The sequence below is a fragment of the Scardinius erythrophthalmus genome, assembly GCF_964197995.2.
Source record: "Scardinius erythrophthalmus genome assembly, chromosome: 17".
Classification (NCBI taxonomy): domain Eukaryota; kingdom Metazoa; phylum Chordata; class Actinopteri; order Cypriniformes; family Leuciscidae; genus Scardinius; species Scardinius erythrophthalmus.
The window spans coordinates 38,376,883-38,391,294 of record NC_138237.1 but is presented as its reverse complement, the minus strand read 5'-3'; the positions used below and the strand labels follow the sequence as shown (position 1 = coordinate 38,391,294).

Genomic DNA, 14,412 nt, shown 5'->3' with positions numbered 1-14,412 from the left:
GTTCTAGAAATGTATGCAAATTAGTGCATATTTAATTAGATAACGCCTCATTTGCATATTTAAACAACATTTAATTAAACTTGTAATACATTTTTTTTTTATTATGTAATCTTAATGTAATCAATAATCTGGATAAGAATGGTGAAATCTATTAGTTACTTTTACCCTCTTCACCAGGGGCGATAAATGAAAGGTTCTCTTTCCTTTTATTTTCCATGTGTGTGGATGTGTGTGTGTGTGTGGCTCAATCTTGCTCATTTGTAGACTACTCACGTGACTTTAATGTTCCCTCATTAGAAGTGACTTTAATGTCAAATACTACTTCCTATTTTCCGATTTATTTATTGATAAAAAAAGAAATCCAAAATCCCCTCCATAAAAAGTATAATATGCCAAAAGAAATAAATAAATTAAACAGCAATTTTGAACCTGGCTTTATCCAATGTTCAGATTTTTATACTAGAAATGTATGCAAATTAGTGCATATTTAATTAGATAAAGCCTCATTTACATATTTGAACAACATTTCAGAAAACTTGTAATACAAAAAAAAAATTATCATGTAATCTTAATGTAATCAATCAGCTGGATAATAATGGTGAAATCTATATATATTAGTTTTTTTTTTTTACCCTATTCACCCTATTTTTTTAAATTTTTTAATGTGTGTGTGTAGCTCAGTGCTCATTTATAGACTATATTGTGTGTTATAACCTTATGACATGATGACGTGACTTCAATGTTCCCTCGTTGGAAGAGACTTCATGTCAAATAATACGAACATATCTAATCCCAAGCAAAGTTGTGCGCTTGTAGGGAGAAGAAGGTCTTCCCAGACAAACTGAAGATGTCATGTTTGTTGTGTCAAACGGCATTTCCTCTTTCGTGTTTGTTCATGGCTCCCCCCATCGGACTCTGTGTAAAATGGTCGGTTATTTGAGCGAACCGCCCCGTTCTTCACTCATTTGAGGAGAGAGAAGGCGCTGACTTTCTTCTTCATGCTCGCTGGCTCTTGATGGACATTATAAAACTTGACAGGTAAACAACGCAAAGAGCTTTCGCGGTGTTTTCTCTCACGCGCACGAGCCACAACAGGGTTTTATCCGCGCGCTTGTAACGGAAATTTTTGGTACGTCATTAATATGGCGCCAAAAGAGTTATAAGTGTGAGCTTAATGTTGCGATCCCGCACCTCAGTCGGTCTTGTTTACGCGGAAACAAACAAACAAACAAACAAAAACAGAATGTAAAACGCCTCATTGGACGGAAACGAGATTTAGACGCTATCGAGACGTTGAACTCGATGACTTGTCACGTCACTGGAGCAGTTAGTGCGCTTCACTTTGCAGGGATGTGAGGAAATGCTCTCCTCAGAAACAGTTTTACGGATGACGAACTGATGAACGTTGCTGTAATAAGTGTGGAAACTGCGATTTTAGCAACTCGACGGACCGCGGCGCAGGACGCCATTTAATGTGGATTAAACCCGCCGACTGTAACTTTTATTCGGGCTGTGGAGGGGAAATCATCTGTCACACGGATGCTGAGAGACATACATGTGCCTGGCCTCAGATGATCATGATCCGCTGATTTCTTTGCATCGAGGACATCACGCCCTCTTGTGCAAACCGCAAATAAGGTAAAGCGAAAGAATGTGCCATCTTTTCTGGCATCACGCAGTTTCAGGATGGGCGTTTGTGTTACATGAGATTTAAGTTTGCCTGAATTCTGCAGCCTCATTCTGAGATCGAGACATACATCCTCACGAACTGAAGCGATATGCTTTATTAATGATCTGTTTTCGACCTGTCTGTCATTATTGATAAACTCTTCCGTGCAATAACAGTGTTGAGTTTTTATAGGGAGGTAGAGCTTTTACTCAGCTGACTACAACTTGATTATTCCAAAGTTATTTGAAAGTGCAGTGCGCTCGCACTATATTTGTTTGAGATGAAATTAGTGGTTGTTTTAGTATCGTTAAGTTATAAACGCTGGATGGCCTAGCATGCTTCTGCAAGAGATTCACTAACAAGCCCTGCGGGTCATCGGCCACGCCCCCTACAGTCTGCTCGTGACGTGCGCGGAGGGGGCGTGGCTGCGTGTGAGCAGCGGGAAAACGCGTTTCATATTTTATACCTCATTATTTTATCTTAACAATATCGGTACTCAATAGTGTTTTACTAGTCTAGTTTTCCATTTCAAATGTCTAAAGTTAAAAATAAATAAAAAAATCACCATGAAATCAAAATTGGCGGTTCTTTTGTATGTAATGGCATTTATTATAAATTATTTTTCTGTGCATCAATATATTTGTTTTAAATGTATGTGGATGGTGCTATGGGGTAGGCCTAATTTTCAATTGCTCCTAATTCTTGGAAACAAGTTAGCATAATTACAGTTCCGGTTCCATAGTCCTGAAGTCAATGGGTTTTTTGAATGTTTTTTTTTTTGTTAAATGTCTGAAAATAGGTTTGTATTGAACATAAGTTCAAGATGTTTTCACGTTTTATTCTACAACATCAAATTAGAGATGCTCAGAAATAAAAATTCTGGGCTGAAACCGTCAATTTTGGATACTCTTGGTCGAAAACCGATTAATTTTTAATTATTATTTAAGTATTATTTTAAATGAGTTTAATTTTGTATAACTGTATTAATATTAAACTTTTTAATGAAATTGTATAATTTTAATGATAAAAATTTCAAGTTATATATATATTATATATGTTACAGACGTAATAATTAGGCCTAAATGTAAAATAACACTATAGTGTTTACTCTAAAAATTAAATTTAAATTGATCTTTGTACAAAACTGTGTTTTGTTGTGTGATTAACTTTAATGACTTAGCAGCAGGAATGTATAGGCTGCTGTCACTTTAAGACCGAATGCACAAATCCAATATAATGATGCACATCAGATTTCTTTCTTAATGTTCATTTACCAACTGTGTTTACAAGAATACTTTACGAGACTGGTATTTTGACATCATTTTGTGTGTATGTGTCCCAGACAGCAACATAGTGTCGACCCAAATCCGGCACAGGTGGATTCCTCACGGCCCAGATGTGGGCTGGATCCGGGCCGGCACTTGCTGTCTGGGGTCCGTTATAGCGCACAAACGCGTCTCTCTGTGCGAGTACCGATCAACTGCGATCCAATTAAGCCGCTAGCGTAGAGCGTCACACCGCGCGCGGGGCAGCAACTGCACGTTTGCTGAGGGGTCTGCAAGATCAGTGTTGGTGCTGATATGAGTCTAAATTGTTATTGCTTTTGTTGTTTTGACCCATGTAGCCTTATAGTCATATAAATAAGCTACAGGCCTACCAGTGACATTTTCGATAGGCTATTACAGCAAAACTACTACAGCCAAAGACTTTAATAAAGTCAACTATAAAGTTCAAATGTTATTAAAGAAAAGCAAACACTCAATAATAAAATAAGAACAGATAAGCTTAATTACAAGCAATGGCCAAAAACGAATTTAATATAGAACAAAGATGAAACAGATTAATATTTCATGTCAAATTCTTACATTTGATCAATAAATTTAGTTATAATAATTAAAACGGGGCTTTTACCAATGAAATTAAATAATTTACACTGCAAAACTGCAACTGCAATAAATAGCCTAATGTTATGAGATTAATGTTTTAAAGGGGTCATATAATGGTACATGCACTTTTACAAGTTGATTGCACTGAAATGTGTGTTGGCAGTGCCTGTACACAACCATCATAAAATGATAAAAGTCCATCCAGTGTTTTTTTTTATCTCCTTATGTTTTCCAATCTCTCAAATCAAGCTGTTCGACCTAGTGACGTCACACGGTCGGACGCCCCTCCCACGATCTGTGATTGACAGCAGCGTTTCAACACAGTCCCGCCCTCGCTCGTGAGCGAGCTGTCAATCATCATAGTCCGCGCGTCATTGTTGATACTCACTGGAGCGCTGTCTATGAGCAGAATGGTGTTCTGTTCTTGGGTGTAATAATGAACACAGCATAATTTTGATGTTCCTAAATCCGAACCGCTGAAGACGCAGTGGCTGAGTTTGTTTTCGAAGGGAATATTCCCCACGATCAACGTCAATGCTTTCATGTTTGCGCGAATCATTACACACACCAGACTGCTTTACAAACGAGGTCAGTAAAAAGCTGGATTTGCTAAGAAGCTGCTCCTGAAAAAAGGATCGGCAACTATTCGCGTTCCTGCTGCACCTCCAGAAGAAGAAGTGAGTGTAACGTTTTATTAATCTTTATATTAATCTTTGCAAATCGCTTGCTGCACGCTTCACAATGAATGCAGCTATTTTTACACTCAGGTAGCCTACATTATGGCATGTTTTCTATGTACGACGTTCTCAATATAATTCATAATCCCACGTTTATAATGAAAACGCGTTATGATTATTGTGTTATTATTTCAAACGGTGTCCGCACAGAACAGAGGGGCGGAGTCAGCAAAGCTCATTATCATTTAAAGACACATGCACTGAAACGGCGTGCTGAAAACAGAGCTGTTTTTGACCAGGTAAAATGAGTGTTTTCTTACAATACTAATGAGAATTTTTAATTATAGTATATTACAAACTTTTAATTTAGACCCTAAAGAATCGTATTAGCGTACAAAAATGGCATTATATGACCCCTTTAAATAAATGTTTGAATATACAAGAAACAAGTAATAAAAACTCAGTGAGTGTTTTAGCGCAATTTTCTGACGTCATGGGATCACAAGAGATAGTAAATCTTTTTTATTTTATTTTTTTTTATTTTTTTTTGTGCGTTCCCGAGATTAGACCTTCCTTAAAGCTCCAGTATGCGACTTTGGTATTTGACCACAAGAGGGCGCAGTTTCCAACAATAACAAAGGCGAAGCTTGATGACGCTATGAAGGAGGTGACGATGGGAGATGTCGTTTTTTTTAATGCGTTTCCACCATCTAGCGATGTATCTAAATGGAATTAATGAATCTTGATCACGGATGAGGTAATTTATTCGTTTTTGTATTACCTGTATGTCTGATCGTATTATTTTGTGTCATCATAATTAATGAACTGCAAGGGACGTGAAATGTTATGCTATATTATCCCGTTACAACTTAAAGCTAACGTATGTCAAATGATTTGTTGGGTTAATGTTGTGCAGTTTTACTTGTTTATGGTTAATGCCGTGTTGTTTAACGTGTTCAAACCAATATCTAAAAGTAAATTTGAACGAACATTTGCAAGTAATGACTAAATATATTTTTTAACAACACATATCCGATTGTATTTAATTGTACTGCCATAATCTCAGTCACCACACGTGATAAAAAGCCTTACCGAAGTACAAAGAGCAATATAACTTTGTTTATAAGTGATATTATTGCCAGTTGCATGTCTTACCTGTCTCAATACACTCGCGAGAGAGTCTCTGTCAAGTCCAAGATAGTCGCGCAGCTCTCTCCATCTCGAAAACGCCTGCCGATATTTATCCGGGTTTTATTCCTTCGTTTGTCACACAGTCCGTGACTCCGCGTGTATCCGAATATGGACGCTTTCGTTTTGTTGGCACTTCAATACTCGCCAAAGAGTTCGTGATCCATAACAGCTAACCATACAGTCTATGGCTATAACGCTATAACCACCACTTCCGCATTTGACCATGTGATATTCCGGTGTGGTGGGTCATATTTTTTATTTTATTTTATTTTTTCTTCTTTGTCAGACGTCTTTATTGTTTATTGTGATAAAAAAAAAAACTCAATTAAGTTGTTAAAAAAAAATAAAAAATCCGGTGTGATGGAATATCCTATCACGTGGTCCACACCGGAAAAAAAGGAGAGAGCGGACATTGCGTCACTGAGGCGCGACATTTCTTTTCCGGGACGGCCAGTTATTTAAAATCGGAATTTCTCTGAAATAATAAATCTTTGGAGACTTTTGAGATATTGTAAGTACACAACTGGAGGAAATATATCACACTGTGCAAGTTATTTTTGGAAATTTTATTACAAAATTGTTGCATATTGGAGCTTTAACATAATGCCGAAAACCCGAAGTCTCTAGGTGGTCTGGTTGAGGAGGAGATAGAAGTGCAAGATTGGTGCGCACAGACAGAACAGAAATCATGAGTTAACAATCGCAATTTTGTCCGTTGGAAAATTGCGCTAAAAATGCAATGATGCTAAACATGAAAATAAACCGCCTGTAGGTGGCGGCAGGTGACCGTCTTAATTAGTGGTCGACCGATATTGTTTTTCCGATATCTTAGAGAGCAGGGTGGCCGATATAAAGCTGATATTTATATATATATAGGTTATACTTTATAGGCTATTTATTTTAATCAATATTTAATAAATTAGAAACAAATCTTGAAAATAAACATGCTTATACTTTAGATGGCAACTTCTTGAGTCTGCAATCCTATTACAGTATTTTTCACAAATAAAGTAATTGTTTAAAAATATATGCAAATGTGAATAAAAAGGAAGTAAACACTGTAACAGGGCACTCAATCAAGGTAACGCTAATTTCACACACAGTACACAGAGAAAACGATATGAATATGACACAGTGGGCAACTGGATATAGCACAGCATATTTTAAAATGAAGGATTTAAAGTTTTTCAATCTCATCTCCTGAAGCTGATCTTCTGTTCGCATACACTCGCACACTTCACAAGATATCACAGCTGAATTCGATTAAATCTGCAAGGTTTGTGAAATTAAATGTTTATTAGATATTCAGAGATTTGTTTAAATGATGTAGATGCGCATTTGCTGAATGTTGACGGTAAATGAAGTATTTTAGCCTGATTGTTGGCCTTTTCTGTTACAAATAATATAAAAGCAACGCTTTACTTTTTCGCATACCATAAACTTTCTTTGTTTACCAGTTCTGTCTAACAAAGTATTAGAAATGACTGACAGAGATCGTAAACTAATGAAGACGGAGAATGTGAGTGAGCGCTGTGTGATCAGGCTCTGCACTGCCGTTCTCAGCACCGCACGTCAAAATAAAAGTCCCACTTCCAACACAACGGCCAATCAGAAAAACACATCAGCCGATGCTGATATTTAAAAAATGCCAAATATTGGTTGATATATCGGCCATGGTCTTAATAAGTGAATCATTGAGTCATTCATTCAAACAATTCGTTCAAACGGCCGAATCCTAATCATTCAGTAATTGTTGTTTTTCCTTTGGAACTATTTTCGTCTGTCAATAATGCATCTAAAATTGAAGTTACTTAATATTAAATAGGCTACTTGTTTATGAAAATAAACCTTTATGATAATTAAATAGGCTACTTGTTCCTGATAATATTCAGCAAACAGCTCCCGTGGTCGTGTTCTGTTAAATAACTATATCATATGTTCTGTGAGACTCTTGTGTGCTGTTGCGCTCATCAGTCGCTCTTTACACTGAATGTGGCTAATATAATCAGAATCATTCTCGCGTTTCGATGCTTCCCTAATTATTTTTAAGCTACTTGTCCGGCCTTCAAAAAAAACACGTGTCCAGCAAACAAGCGTTATTGTCGAGCCCTGAAATGCGAAGTTGAACCAAAGTTAACCGTTGTTAAATGTTGATCAATTTAAAGACTTACAGTGATAAAATAAATAAATAAATAATAATAATAATAGGTTAAGCTTATCATTTTACCCTTTTCTGCTCTGTTTCCCACAACGCTTCCCACATCTATCCATTTTTGGTCATGGGACAGACTTAAAGTAGTCGGAGGGTGAGCGGTTGATATTGACATAATAAATATATAATAAATAATCAGTTAAAATGCTAAACAAAAGTTAAATAAAAAAAGTTTCCTTTCATAATTTTTAACAAATAATTTTTGATTATTTATAAAGTTTTATTAAAGGAGATTTTCAAAGGATTATTGTGCCACAATGGCGCCCCCTATGCACTGCATACCCCATTTGCGCCACTGGGGCAGCAAATATTCTCAGCCTTTTTTTTTTGCGTTTGTGTTGTAAAGGGGTTTGACAACAGTTACGTCAGTTTATTTGCCATCATACTGTCTTTGCTCAAGTTAACAATATCTTCAACTGCTTGTAGAACAGCTATATCTGTTCAGTGTGTTTGGCAGCTGTCTTGTGATTGGTGGAGAAGGAGGCGAGGCGGTCACATGGGTAGCAGTGTGCGTTTCTCATTGGGTGTGGGAGTTATTGATGAATGAAGCTCTGCCTGTGTGAGCTCTGCCTCAGATGTTCCCCCGCTTCGTGGATTTGTGTCACGCGTGCCGTCAGAAGGGCAGTGTGTGACTGCGTGTGCTCGTGTGGCGGATGAGAGATGGATGTGGTGCTGATGTTAGGGTGACGTCTCCAGATGAGTGTTTTCACCCAGAGAGATGACATTACCATGCTTTGATTAATAAACCAGAGAAAGGTGCTCATCAACCGAGAGGGAGAGACACTTTGCAAATTTATTAAAAAGAAAAAACTTAAATAATTACATTGCTGTTACAATTTGAATAGAGCAATTAAATTTTTTGTCTGATCATCTTTGAGATGAAAACCGTTGTATTTTTTCCCCCAAATTCAATGTTTTCTGTGTTTTTATTTTTCTGGATTCCAATTTAATACAATTTTAATAATCAAAAGGCATGTCTAATTAATTGAATTTGTAAATCTTTAAAGTGGACCTATTATTATGCCCTTTTACAAAGTCTCCTTGGTGTTGTTTTCAGGCTCTACTAGAACAGGTTTTCCTGCTTGAATGTTGATTATTCTCCTCATATTCTCCATTGTTGCGGCTCCTCTCTTCCCAGTCTGTCAGTAACGCTCTGCTTACTTCCTGTCTCTACGAAGCCCCTCCTTCTGAAAAGCACACTGTGCTCTGATTGGTCGGCTGGATCAGTGTTGTGATTGGTCGAGCGCTTCGAGTGTGTTTGGGAAATGTCCCGCCCCTTACCATAACCGCCAGTTTAACACACTACTAACTAACTCAACCAGGCCCCGCCCCTTTATTCTGCGCATGAATATTGCGACTAAAGCTGGACGGTATGACGTAGGGCTGCACGATTATGACAGAAATCATAATAATCGATTATTCCCTTAAAATTTTAATTGCGATTATTAATATTAATTTACATTGAAACATGTTTTGAAAAGCTTTATTCCATTGATTGAAGCAACTACATGCCATCATTTTATATAAAAATAAAAAACAAGCTGAAAACACTCTTCGTGAAAAAGTTTTATTGCTTTTCTATAGCATCATTCAAATGTCAACTATACATTGGTTTGGTTTCTTTCTTAAAAAATAAATAAAAATAATGCATGGTATAATATTAGGGGCGTTTGCACCAGTTAGCTCTAGGAACTCTGTTATAGGAACTATAAGGGGGGTGGTGTGGTGCAGTGGATAAGACACATGCCTTTGGTGTGAGAGACCCGGGTTCGAATCCACTGTGAGACACCAATGTGTCCCTGAGCAAGACACTTAACCCCTAGTTACTTCTGAGGCGTGCGACCTCTGACATATATAGCAATTGTAAGTCGCTTTGGATAAAAGCGTCAGCTAAATGAATAAATGTAAATGTAAATGTAATAAGCGTATGGCGTGTGGTTGATGTGTTGCTAGCATCATAATCATGTTTCGCTTGGTCCCTCAAAGTTGTGTTGGGTTTTCTCCTCAGCGTAAAGGTTGAGAGGCTCATCTATCTCTGTTTTACATGTTCATGGAGGAAAAAGTACACCGCTTTTTAAAAATGGCGGGTGATGGTGTTTCGCGTGTGTTGGACCAATCAGCATCATAAACTTGCGTCACTGGTAGCCGTGATTTGCCTCTCACAACGTAACATGCTCAAACACAATATTAAACCGCAAAGAGACTCTTTAAATATTAATCCTGCATGTTCTGAGTGTCTGTGTAAATGAATGGTTTGATTTCACACACACACACACACACACACACACACTGAAGCACGCGTGATGGTCGCAGTGTTTTCAGCCTCTGCCGTCTCAGTATATGAGGACATCAACGCATGAACTTCATCTCTAGAGTCACTTTATTAGCATTTTACCGTTTCATCTTAGGAAAACTATCATCATATCATAAAACACGTAGCCTAAACTCAAAGGTCTTCACAGCAACCCTTCAAAATAAAGGTTTGTTTTAACTTAAAGAATTTGTGACAGAAATATATTACTGTTGTACAGTATAATAATACTAACACTAATAATAATAAATGATTTAATATTTATTTTTTAGATAAAAGTTTATTTAATTTCATATGATTAAAAGATAAATAATTTAATGTTTTATGCCCTCATTTAATTGGCAGAAAAAATAAAATACACAGAATTTCTGAAATAAAAAAAACTAAAAAACTTTCTAAGAAATTCAACTTTATTTTTTAATTAATAAATCAATGTCTTTATGATTTCATTAATTACACATGATTTGATTATTACAATTTAATTAAACCATTAAAATGGAATATAGAAAACAGTAAACACAGAATTTGGTAAAAATAAAACAGAATTTGAGAAAAATAATAAAACGTATTTCATAGGGCCCTAAACATTAAATTTTTGTTAAACTTTTAATAAATTGTTGTTAAATTAATTAGACATGTTTTTTGATTACTAACATTTTATTTAACGATTAAAATTGAGTTAAAAATTCCAAATAAAATGGAATCCAGAAAAATTTAAACCAAATTTTGGGAAAAAATCCAACAGATTTCATACGGCTCTATAGAGGTCATGTCCTCATATATCGAGACGCAGACGAACATCACGCATGCTTCAATATGTGTAGTAGAGCAGTAGGACAATTATTATATAGTCACTTTGATTATTGACACTTAGATTTGTTTTTATCATCCATCCATTTTTTTTTTTTTCTAAAATTTAAAAAAAAATATTTTTATAAAATAATAAATCAAAACTGTTCTCACTCTCTCTTTGTGTTTGGTGAACCTCACTCATAATCAGTCTCAGTCTGTAACACGAGAGTTACAGGTGTAAACAGGGCCGTGGTAACATCAGTGGTCTGATGGTAACACAGACGGTTCTGTCAGCCTGATGGTGTGTGTGTGTGTGTGTACTCTGGTCTGACAGTGTCTCTTTCTATATTCCTATAAATAGGCTGTGCAGGAGAGAACAGCTGAAGATATCTCTCTCTCTCTCCCTGGGGGACTGCAGTCTATTCTCTCTCACCCAGAATACTCCTGTTCACGCTCACTTTCTCTCTGGACACATCCAGCTCTCTCTACACACACACACACACACGCTGAGCTTGTGCCGCAGAGCTGTACCCATCCCATCCTAGCCCAGCCCTGCATGCTTTCATTCTGTCACGTGTTCTCTGTTTGTTTGGATTTCTAGTTTCCTGTTTCCTGAGTCTAGTTTTGTAGTTCTTTTGGTTCCCCTCATTAGTCCCTCATTGTTTTCACCTGTGTCTTGTTAACCCTTCAGAACCTGAAGCTAAAATAGGTGTTTTTCACATATTTTTTATTTATTTTTTTACTGTAAAATTCTAAAACAGTAAAGTAAATTGTGCAGAACGTTGTTTGGCCAATTTTTTTTTTTTAATTTTATGATTAAAAGAAATTAAATTACTGTTTATTTCTTTATTTGATTACCAAAAAAAAAAAAAAAAAGAATTTGTGTGAAGAAAAAAAAAAGATTTCATAGAATGTTTTTTTTTTTAATCTTGTATAATTTAATAGTTGTATAAGTTTCATGATTTTTTTTTATTTTGTAATAATATTATTATTATTTTTAAAGCTATATTGATGCATTACCACAACATTTTAGCCAAATTGTGCAGACCTACAATCAAGCACAGCAAACCTGGAATTTAGTTTAAACCAAATGTTAAATCTCAATTTAAAATACATTTTATATTTTTATAGGGATGCACCGATATGAAAATCTTGGCCGATACCGATAATTCTTTATATTTGAAAGGCAAAAACCAATATATTGGCCGATAAATCTAAATCCAAATATTTATATCATTTTTGAGAGCCTGGTTACAAAAACAAAAGTCTCACTATTAAAGCCATGTCCCAAACACACAATTATAAGGTTTATGAATGAATTTTAATTTTATGTAGACGATATGACAGACTTGCGCTGCACATGTTGCACTTTACTGTATTTTCCTTTTTTGAAGTGATTCCAATCATATTTCCAGCAATTCAAAGCCATCATGTTGAACAGTGCGCATCTGAAGTGTCTCAGCTAAAGGAAATAATACATTATTATGCAGCTTTAATATATTGGCTGAATTTTCTTATCAGGCCGATATCAATAACATAAAAAATTATCATATATGTCTCATGTCATGGGTATTTTTTTTTTTCAATTGATGTATACATCATCTGAAAGCTGAATAAATAAGCTATAAGCTTTCCATTGATGTATGGTTTGTCAGGAGAGGACAATATTTAGGCGAGATACAAATATTGTAAATCTGGAATCTGAGGGTGCAAAAAAATATAAACATTAAGAAAATCTCCTTTAAAGTTGTTCATTTATGTTGGCGATTGTGCTGCATTCACTCACAAAAATAATTTTTTTATATATTTACAGTAGGAAATTTACAAAATATCTTCATGTAACATGATTTTTACTTAATATCCTAATGATTTTTGGCATAAAAGAAAAATCGATAATTTTGACCCATACAATGTATTGTTGACTATTGCCACAGATATACCCGTGCGACATGTGACTGGTTTTGTGGTCCAGAGTCAATTATCATAGTGATCATATAGTAGTGGATATAGCATACATCCCTAACATTTTAATTTAAAATGTAAATAAATTACAATTTGGTTTTCCCCTAAATCATGTGGTGAAGGCATCTGGAGCAGCGAGTGGGGTTCTCAGTCTCTCGTAGAGTGATGATCGACTGAGAGGGAAAGCCCTGTTTCATGGCCACATTAATCTGCCAACAGCCAGTGAAGTGTTTCCTCTCCTGCCTCTACACACACACACACACACACACACACACACACACACACTGCATGTGTTTCTGTCATCTTCACAGGGTCTGATATTGTTCATCCCTTCTTCTTCTTCTTCCCTGACAGATGGAGAGTGAGATGAAGAGGAGAAAGTACTCCACCAGCAGCAACGACTCGGACACCACTGACAGTGAGTGATACACACAGATGGAGGAAAACACATGGCTTCTCCTCAGCCAGAGCTTTATTTACGCGTGGAGAAAGTTTGTGTCTGTTCATCAGTTGTTCAGCAAGTGAATGTTTTACTGGGCTTCGGCTGCACTCGAGTGTGTAGTTTTAAGGGGTGTAACGATATATCGTGTGTCAATATATCGCAATACAAAAATGAAACATTATGTATCGTGGATAGTTCACCCAAAATAGAGATTACTGTGTGAGAAAAAAGTACTAAAAGAGTTTTAGTGTCAGCACTACATTAAACTACTATGTATAATAGGGCTGGGTAAAAAATATAGATTTCTCGATATTAATCGATTCTCATTTTTACGAAACAATATCGGTTCTTAAATCCCAAGAATCGATTAGTCTTCCTGTTTTCAGTTGATGAATGAATGGAACATTGTTGCGCGCATCCCATCCAGTAAATCGCAATAATCTTTGTGCTCTGTTACTATTGATATGAAACAAAGTCTCAGATTTCAAATTACGTCCATTTTCTTACGAAATTCAAAAACATAATTACCGTTTTGGCGCTGTGGCGTGAGATCGCTCTGGCTCAGCTCTAGAGAAGCACATGATCTTCTCTTCCGCCTTAATAACACCAGTTACAGCGCGAGATAAACATGAATGAGCTTCTGAAAGTGTGTTAAAAGATAGAGCACAACTTATCGAAATCCATATCATGTGACAGAATCACTCAATCAGTGTTTCAACCGTGGAAAGACGTTAGTAAACAATGTCATGTACCGTCATTTACCATATCCAGTGACCATAAACTCGTCAGTCAGCGAGAAAAATTAACTCTAGAGAGGAGCATTTTGTTAAATATATGCACCATATTACATATTCATTATAATTTTTAATGTTCTTCAATATTTTATGCATGTTTGAATAAATCTGGAAAGTTTATGACAGCCACCATTTAAATGTTTATATTTCATATAACTTTATTATTATAAAAATAAATAAGTGTATTTTAAGTGTTTGTATACAAATCAGTTAAATTATACCTTGAATATTATAGTAGGCTAATGAAGCCTATAGGCTACCACTGACTCCCATATAGTTACAGCATTAGTGAAGAGATTTGTTTTCCTTGAGAAAATTTGCCATGTATTGTACCTGATATCCAAAATAATCATAATCGAATCGAATTGCAAGCTTGTGAATCAAAATTGAATCGAATTGTGAAATTTGTGTCAATACCCAGCCCTATTGTATAATGTTGCATATAATGTATAATAATGCGATGGAGGAATATGCGT

At 35.9% G+C, this 14,412-nt stretch overlaps 1 protein-coding gene across 1 annotated transcript in view; it reads left to right on the top strand.

Moving 5' to 3' along the window:
- Positions 1–1,417: 1,417 nt before the first annotated feature.
- Positions 1,418–14,412, top strand: part of jade2 (jade family PHD finger 2) — a 62,036-nt gene continuing 49,041 nt past the window's right edge. Inside the window, 3 exon segments of the mRNA XM_081391783.1 lie at positions 1,418–1,598; positions 1,601–1,638; positions 13,055–13,118. Coding sequence (XP_081247909.1) covers positions 1,556–1,598; positions 1,601–1,638; positions 13,055–13,118 — 145 coding nt within the window. The 5' untranslated portion in view covers positions 1,418–1,555.